The sequence below is a fragment of the Sorex fumeus genome, unplaced genomic scaffold (assembly GCF_029834395.1).
Source record: "Sorex fumeus unplaced genomic scaffold, SorFum_2.1 ptg000047l, whole genome shotgun sequence".
Lineage (NCBI taxonomy): Eukaryota > Metazoa > Chordata > Mammalia > Eulipotyphla > Soricidae > Sorex > Sorex fumeus.
Genome location: NW_026606104.1, coordinates 57,174,094 through 57,182,506, shown reverse-complemented (window position 1 = coordinate 57,182,506; position 8,413 = coordinate 57,174,094). Strand labels below are relative to the sequence as shown.

The 8,413-nt window shown below is 63.1% G+C and overlaps 2 protein-coding genes across 2 annotated transcripts in view; one reads left to right on the top strand and one right to left on the bottom strand.

The window, feature by feature from the left end:
- Positions 1 to 256, bottom strand: part of ZNF691 (zinc finger protein 691) — a 132,117-nt gene extending 131,861 nt beyond the window's left edge. Inside the window, exon 1 of the mRNA XM_056122894.1 lies at positions 242 to 256. The gene's annotated coding sequence lies outside the window, so the exon portion shown is untranslated. The remainder of the gene's footprint in view (positions 1 to 241) is intronic.
- A 4,260-nt stretch (positions 257 to 4,516) lies between these two features.
- On the top strand, positions 4,517 to 8,413 carry CLDN19 (claudin 19). The gene is made up of 5 exons (XM_056123598.1): positions 4,517 to 5,015; positions 6,046 to 6,210; positions 6,301 to 6,385; positions 7,586 to 7,738; positions 8,290 to 8,413. Exons 1-5 carry the CDS (start codon positions 4,793 to 4,795, stop codon positions 8,336 to 8,338), a joined length of 675 nt encoding a protein of 224 aa, XP_055979573.1. The 5' UTR covers positions 4,517 to 4,792; the 3' UTR covers positions 8,339 to 8,413.

Sequence of the window (8,413 nt, the reverse complement as noted above, 5' to 3'; positions counted from 1 at the left end):
GTGGAGCGCTGAGTGCGGGCTGCAACAGGGACCCCAAAGAGAGGAAGCAGGTGTGGGCTGGCTGCTGACAGTGAGGGCGGCAAAAAAAAAAAAAAGTTCAGTTCAGTTCTAGAGCTGTTTTCCAAGTAGAACCAGGGGCAGCAGATGATTAGATGGTGTAAGTGGCAGCATCGTCAAGAAGCATTTCAGGGGCTGGAGTCATAACATAGTAGGGAAGGTGCTTGCCTTGCCTGTGAGAGACCCAGGTTCAGTCCCCGGTGTCGCAGATGCTTCTCCAACTCTCACTGGGCACAGAGCCAGGAGCAAGCCCTGAGCACCACCGGGTGGTAGCTGCAGAGAATGGGCTGGATGTGACTGGTTGTGTCTGCCCCAGCAGGGGAAGGGACTGTGCCAGGGTCCCCCATTGTCCCCTGGAGGGAGTCATAAACAGTTGGTCCTCAACACCGGACGTGCCTCAACATGCCAGGCAGGATTGAAGGAAGCGCCGGCCAGGAAACTCAAGAAGGAATTTCACTGGCACCATCTTCAGGGCACTGCACCTTCCAGAACTTTTTCTGTCCGAGGTTGCATCCTTCTGTTTGTTTGTTTTTGTTCTTGGAGTTGTGCTCAGTGGCGCTCAAGGCATTCTCCTGTGCTCAGGGAACACTCCTGACACAGTGGACCATATGGGATGCTGGGAATCAAACCCAGGTCGGCTGTGTGCAAGGCAAGCGCCCTACCTGCTGTACTACCGCTCCAGGCCCTCCCCCACTTAGAACATTGGGCCACAGCTGGCAGTGCTCAGGGGCTATACCTACCTGACTCTGTGCTCAGGAGCAACCCCAGGTAATACTCGGGTACATCCACAGTACCAGGGATTCAAACCAGCCAGTAGCCTGGACTATGTATTCCACCCCACTGACCCTCACACACACTGATGGACCATGTATTATTATTATTATTATTATTATTATTATTATTATACTTTGGTTGGTCCCATCAACGGCCAAGACGCAGAGACTATAAAACCCAGTTCCCGGAGGAGAACAGCGCAGTCTCCTGCCCCCGCGCCTGGCTGTCCTCACCAGGGCCCCTTGGAGGGGGGAGGGTTGAGTTTCTCTCCCCTCCCCACCCCCCGCCCCGGGCAGAGCCCCAGCAGCTGAGGACCTCTGGTGCCAGCCACAGCCATGCTGGGACCACTCTCCACACGTCCGGACGGGCCTCATGCATGAAAGAACTGGCAGAGGAACCCAGGCATGCGGGTCCCGGGGCTGAGATCTCCAAGCCTACTCGAATCAGGACTGGGCCTTCTTTACCCAGACCCCCTATCTTCTAGTAGGTGGGCGTCACACGCACCAGCTGCCGACAGCGCCAGGTTGGTCCCATCAACGGCCAAGACGCAGAGACTATAAAACCCAGCTCCCGGAAGTGCGTGGTCGTATTCACGGCTGAGCGGCATCTTATTATCTTTCCTCTGGAGAACCTGGCAGGCTACAAAAAGTATCCTGCCCGCACGGCAGAGTCTGGCAAACTTCCCGTGTCGTACTCAATATGCCAAATACCAGTAACAACGATGGGTCTCATCCTCCTAATCCTGAAAGAGCATTGAAACGGCTCTTTTAAGAGCTCAGGGCTAGGTAGAAGGAGACGTTACTGGTGCCCGCTCAAGACAATTGATGAACAACAGGACGATCGTGATCGTGATACTGTGGTTGCCCACGGAGTGTGCAGAGGCCCTGGGTCACATTTGATGATGCTCAGCTGATACTGCTGGAGGCCAGCAGTTAGGGGAACACCAGGTGGTGCTCAGGGGACCACATGGTGCTAGAAGAGAGACTCGGCCTCCAGAGAGGGCCAGTGCTATTCCCCCCCTTTTGTGAGGGGGAGCCACACTTGGTGATGCTCAGGTGTTTCTCCTGGTTCTACACTCAGGCATAATTCCTGGTGGGGCTTAGGATGCCTGGGTTCAACCTGGCTTGAACCCGGGTTGACGGCGTTCAAGGCAACCTGCCGTACTATCTCTTCAGCAATTCTCCCTATTTTCAAGCAGGGAAGCAGGCCCAGAGAGGCTCAGGGACTTGCCTGATGCCACACAGCCTTTCTGGAATGTGAAACATGAAAGCATTTGTGTGTATTTGTTTGGGGGCCACACCCAGTGGTACTGCAGGTGCCACACAGTGCCCGGGGAGCCATGCGGGGCTGAGGCTCGGACCCTGGCCTTCCGCAGCAGACGCCTGCCTAGGCCCTGAAAGCACTTCTCCTCTCTATTATTTTCCTTGTTTCCTTTCTCCCTCCCCTCCCCCACTCCCATCTCCTCTCCACACCCGACAGCGCTCAGGGCTTACTTCTGGCTCTGCGCTCAGGAATCACTCCTGGCAGAGCTCCAGGGACCATTTGTGGTGCCCCAGATAGAACCGGGGTCAGCTGGTGTGCAAGGCAAGAGCCCTTCCAGCTGTGCGATGGCTCTGACCCCTGAATGTGCCTTTAAGCAGTGAAGTGTGATGCCCAGGGCAGTTTCTAGAAAGCTCCTCGCTCTAGCAGATCTGGGTGGGCCCCCAGCCTCCCTGCTGTCCCTGTGGGCCCACGGAGTCACTGGACTTCGGGGCTGAGGAGACATGTGGGAGGTGGGGGGGTGTGCACTGTGCCAGGGTTGGAGACTGCACTCCAAAGACAGTACCCGAATTCCCGAGACTTGGCAACTTCGAGAAGGGACGGTGAGACTAGGCTGGCAGGCTCCAGCTGTCAAAAACCAGATTCAGACTCAGGAAGAAAGAAAGAAAGAAAGAAAGAAAGAAAGAAAGAAAGAGAGAGAGAGAGAGAGAGAGAGAAAGAAAGAAAGAAAGAAAGAAAGAAAGAAAGAAAGAAAGGAAGGAAGGAAGGAAGGAAGGAAGGGGCAGAACAAGAGTATAGGAGGCAGCAGGGCGTTTGCCTTCTTCGTGGCCAAACTGGGTTTGATCGCGGGCATCCAGTTACCCCAAGTCCCTCTAGGAGTGATACCTGAGCACAGAGCTAGGAGTAACCGCTGAGCCGGGTGTGACCCCCTCAAAAACAAAAACAAAGACTCATGGGCTTCAGGGATTGCTAGGGGCCTTGTTCTGGGTCACCCTGGCAAGGGGCATTCCTGGGCTTGGCCCTGGAGCCTGCAGGGTGACCCTCAGTGGTGGCTCCCCCTCTTTGACTCCCGGACCCTTCGTGGAGGGGCTGCTTGCTGAGGTGTCAGAGCGTGTCTGTGGCTTGCACACAGGGGGAGGGCCAGGTGCTCGGATCTGAGCCCCCCCCCCCCCCATTCCCCGCTTGGTCCACTCTGCACCAGAGAAGGCCCCTGCCACGGGGCACAGAGACAGGGCAGGGAGCCGAGGGCTCCCAGGCACCATGTGATCCCATTCCTGCCCCTCCCCTACCAAGCCGGAGGTAACCCTCAGCACCAGTGGGTGTGGCCCCCAAACAGAAGGGGAAGGAGAGGAGGTGCCCATTTTCCTCCCCTCTGGGCGTGGACCACAGCCTCTGCTCGTCCGGGCACTGTGGCTGCAGCCGGGGACTCTGCACCCCTTTGTGCTGGGGGAGCTCAGGCTGGCCAGGAGGCAGGTCTGCGGCCCGACCCCGGCTCTGACTTCCCGGCAGAGGGCTGCCTGGGCATGGGGGCGCAGTGCCCAACCCTGACCCACAGTGGGCAGGCCCAGCTCCCTGAGCGGCCATACCAGGGGCCCACGCCGTGGGCGGGCACACAGGCTGCCATTGTCCAGGCACTGCTGGGCACCCTCGCTTTTGCATAGCCACGTGAAGAATGCCAGGGAGCCAGCCGGGGCCTTGTCCCTGCTGAGGGGGGCAGTGGCGCGGGGGTGGGGGGGAGGCCTGCAGGTCAGGGGGGACCCTGCCCTCCCCCAGTGCGGTCCCGGAAGGTGGCCGTGGGGGCGCGGGGGTAGCGGGCCTGGCAGTGCCAGGCGGCTGGGGACACGGCCTCCTCCCAGACCCCCTCGAAGCCGCAGGCCGGGACGTGAGGGGATTGCTAATGAGGTGGAGGAGAGTTAAACATTCCCCTCTCCCTTGGCCTGGCAGCCTGAACCCCAGGAATGTCTCGGTCCCAGCAGGGGCCGCTGAGCCAGCCAGCCAGGGGATTAGCTGGCGGGCGCCCTCCTCGGCCCGGAAGCCCTCCTGGCTGCCAGCCACCGTGGGGTCTCCTTCTGCCCCTCAAGCTCATAGTCCTGCAAGCTGCTCCCAGGCCCGGCCCCAACTGTTCTTCACACATGGGCTCCCCGCCTCAGCCCGGTCCCCCCATCACGTCTCAGTCGAGACCCCCACTGCCCAGGAGGCCCCGGACCAGGGCAGTCTCGCCAGGACCAAACTCCCCCCCCCAACACACACACACACACACACACACACACACACACACACACACACACACACACGGTTTTCCGGCTCTTGAGCCAGGATCTAACGGGGTTTCCCTGCGCAGAAAAGGGGGCGTGGCAGTGCCGCTGGCTCCTCCCTGCCCTTCCCCCGTGTGGGGGCACCCACCTGGGCATGGCCCCGCCCCCCACCCCAGGGCACTGGGAGGCAGTTTCTGGAACCCTGCCCTGCTTAAGGGCTACTGTGGGCGGGCGCTGGCTCTCCAGCCCCTGGGCCTCCCCCTGCATTCTAGAGCCCCGGCCGCCGCCTGAGCTGCTGGCCGCTGCCTATCCCTCTCGGCTCTGACCCCTCATTCTACCCCACCCTGTCCGGTGGCTCCTGTCCTGCCACCTGGCCATGACCCCAGTCCCTCCAGCGACCCTGGTTGGGCCCTGAGCCCGGGGACGTCCAGTCACAGCCTTGGGCCATGGCCAACTCAGGGCTCCAGCTCCTGGGCTACTTCCTGGCCCTGGGGGGCTGGGTGGGCATCATCGCCAGCACTGTGCTCCCGCAGTGGAAGCAGTCCTCCTACGCGGGCGACGCCATCATCACGGCCGTGGGCCTCTACGAGGGGCTGTGGATGTCCTGCGCCTCCCAGAGCACCGGGCAGGTGCAGTGCAAGCTCTATGACTCGCTGCTGGCGCTGGACGGTAGGCTCCCCTGCGCGGAGGGGGCGGGGGCGGGGGGCCGCCGGTGCCACATGCCAGCCCACGCCCGGGCGGGGCGCATCAGTCCAGAGCCCAGTGCCACCACGCAGCCCCTGAAGTCACGGCTCAGGGTCCTCCTGGTCTAGTGACGGGCCAAGACCTGAGGGAGCTGCGGCAGGCTCAGAGGAGAAAACCTTGAGGATTCTTCCTGCAGCTTCCCCCGACACTGCTCACACTCAACGCCCGCCACCTGGACACCTGGGCGGACACACACGCTCCACATGCATGCATGCAGGCACACGCAGATGCACTCCATGAACATACACGCAGGCACATATACTCCACATGCATGCATGCAGGCACACTCGGGTAGTCACAACTCCACGTATGTACATGCGGTTCCACACATTGACACTCCATGTACATGCACACAGACACACATGCACACGCCCTGTATGTGCCTGTGGGTGCGCGTGCGCACACACACACACACACGCACGCACGCACACATGCACGCATACACACAGATACTTGGGACGGGTCCCTCTCCTCCACCTCCTGATGGTTTGGTGGCTGAACAGACCTCTCGGGCTCTCTCCTGGCTTGGGTGACTCCCTGCGGCCGGGCAGGTGGACTGGCCTCTTTCAGAATGCCACATGCCCTGAGCCGGCCGACTGAGCCAAGCCTGGCCCGAGTGGGTTTCTGCATGCACAGGCTGGTGGGAGGCTGGCTGGAGGCAAGGAGACGGAATGAGTGAGGGGGAAGCCGGTCCCCCTGTCCCAGGGCCAACTTGCTCTTCTGCCTAATGGGAAAGACCCAAAGGGACTGCCTCCAGCCCCCAAGGGAGCCCCCAGCCAGAAAGCGGTCGAGGAGGGAGCCCCAAGTACCCTGGGAGGGGGAACAAGGTTAGGAGTGGAGCTGAGCCACACACACACACACACACACACACACACACACACACACACTCTCTCCGCTCCAGCCCCTCCCATCCCGGGCTCTCCCTGCTTGCCCCCTCCTCATTTCATCTCCGCAGGCCACATCCAGTCTGCCCGCGCACTGATGGTGGTGGCCGTGCTCCTGGGCTTTGTGGCCATGGTGCTCAGCGTCGTGGGCATGAAGTGCACGCGGGTGGCAGACAGCAACCCTGTTGCCAAGGGTCGCGTGGCCATCTCGGGGGGTGTCCTCTTCTTCCTGGCAGGTGAGTGTCCGCCTCCTTCCCTACTCCCTGTCCTGTGGGCGCTGGGGGCCGGAGCGGCGCTGAGCCCCAGTCCGTCCATCCTGTTCCCAGGTCTCTGCACTGTGACGGCCGTGTCGTGGTACGCCACCCTGGTAACCCAGGAGTTCTTCAACCCCACCACCCCTGTCAATGCCCGGTGAGTGCCAGGGGCAGCTGGCCTCTGCCTCTGCCCCGGCCTTCTGGGCCGCTTGGCTTTGTTAAAGAAAACACTGAAGAGGGGAGCGGGAGGATCGGCCCAGGGGCTATCAGAGTGCAATGGGCCCGCAGTGGCCAAGTGCCCAGCCGTGGGTCTAGCTCCTCCTGGGTGGGTCCTGCAGGCTCAATCCCGTCCTGGGGACGCGCAGCTGGTGTCCCTCAGCTATGGGGTGCAGGACAGTGGGGCGGGGCAAGGCCGGGGAGGCTCCGGCTGTGGAGTGCTCAGAGATTTGGGCTGTTTGATGTAAGGCTGAAGATGTGGGGGTTGGGGGGCCTCTGAGGGGGCTCTGTGAAGGGCCTGGACCATCCTGGCTCCTCCACCACCTCTCGGCTCTGTCAGGAACAGAGAATAGGACAGAATCAACTCCAGATGTTCCCACACCTTTGGGGTGGAGGGAGGACAAGAAAGGAAGACCCTGGGAGTGAGAGGCCTGATCCCCTGCACTGGCAGCAGCAGCCACGAAACCCGCCAGACCAGGGGCAGCTTCTCCGGGGGCCAGGCTGGCACTCACCCCCATCTGCAGGTTGCTGGCTGAAGTCCGTGCTGGGCCCAGAACAGCCTTTGTCCCCCTGCCCCAGGCAGCGCAGTTGAGAGTTAGAGGGTCCAGCACAGAGGGGCAGGGGGAGTCCCCAGAAGAGGTGGCATCTGAGCAGGGCTCAGGAGGTGGCCAAGCATGGCAGGTGCAGAGGGGGCCCCCGAGGGAGGCTGCACGGGTGTGGAGAGCCCCCAGTGCCCGGTGGAGGGAGTGGTCTGGGGGCAGCCGGTCTGCTGGAGGCCAGGGCCAGAGGAGGAGGGGCCCGGGACGGGTCCAGCACAGAGGGGCAGGGGGAGTCCCCAGAAGAGGTGGCATCTGAGCAGGGCTCAGGAGGTGGCCAAGCATGGCAGGTGCAGAGGGGGGCCCCCGAGGGAGGCTGCACGGGTGTGGAGAGCCCCCAGTGCCCGGTGGAGGGAGCGGTCTGGGGGCAGCCGGTCTGCTGGGTCTGCTGGGGTCAGGTGGGGAAGGCCAGGGCCGGAGGAGGAGGGGCCCTGGACGCACCCGGTGTGGGGTGGGTGCTGGAGGGAGGCAGGGGGGACGCTCCCCTCTCTCCTGGAGCCCGGGGGCGGGCCTGCCGGGTGACGCCCCCCTCTCCCTCCCTGCAGGTACGAGTTCGGCCCCGCCCTGTTCGTGGGCTGGGCCTCGGCTGGCCTGGCCATGCTGGGCGGCTCCTTCCTCTGCTGCTCCTGCCCGCCGCCGGAGCGAGCCAGCAGCATCCCGCAGCCCTACCGGCCAGGGCCCTCCACGGCCGCCCGAGAGTACGTCTGAGCCGCCCGCCCGCCCGCCCCCCGCGCGCCGCGGGCCCCCGCAGCCCCCCGGGGCGGGGCCGTAAGTGGACAGTGTCCCAAGGACAGCCTCGGCGCTGGGCCGCCCGCCCCCAGCAGCCTCTCTCTGCTGGGACCAGACCCACCCTCCGGGGAGGCTGCCCGGTCACCCTGCCCACTCACTCGGCGGCGCGTCTGGGTCGGCCCAGGGACCAGCTGGGTCCTGCTGCCCAGTGCTCAGGGGGGCTGCGCCCTTCACCCTGGACGGCGGCCGCCGGTCTCCTCCCAGCAGCCGCACCAAGGAGGCAGCGCCCGGATGCCCGCTTCCCACACCAGCTAACGGGTTCAGCGAGACAGAGGGAGGCAGGGCCCTGCCTTCTCTAAGCCCAGCGCCCGCAGATGGTCAGGCCCCCGGGGATGCTGTGCGGGCCCAGACTGGAACCCTCTGGCCACTCCCTGTGCCCGGCCCCAGACCCCCCAAGCCCCTGCCTCCTCCCCCGCTGCCGCTCACCCCACTAACCAGCTCTCTCTCTTTTGACTTTCAGACCAGTTGTTAAGTTGTCTGCCTCCGCCAAGGGCCCCCTGGGGATATAATGTCCAGGTCCCCCACCTGGCAGTGCCCTGCTGCACCTAGGCAGAGAGCCTGGCATTCTGAGGAGTGACTGTCCA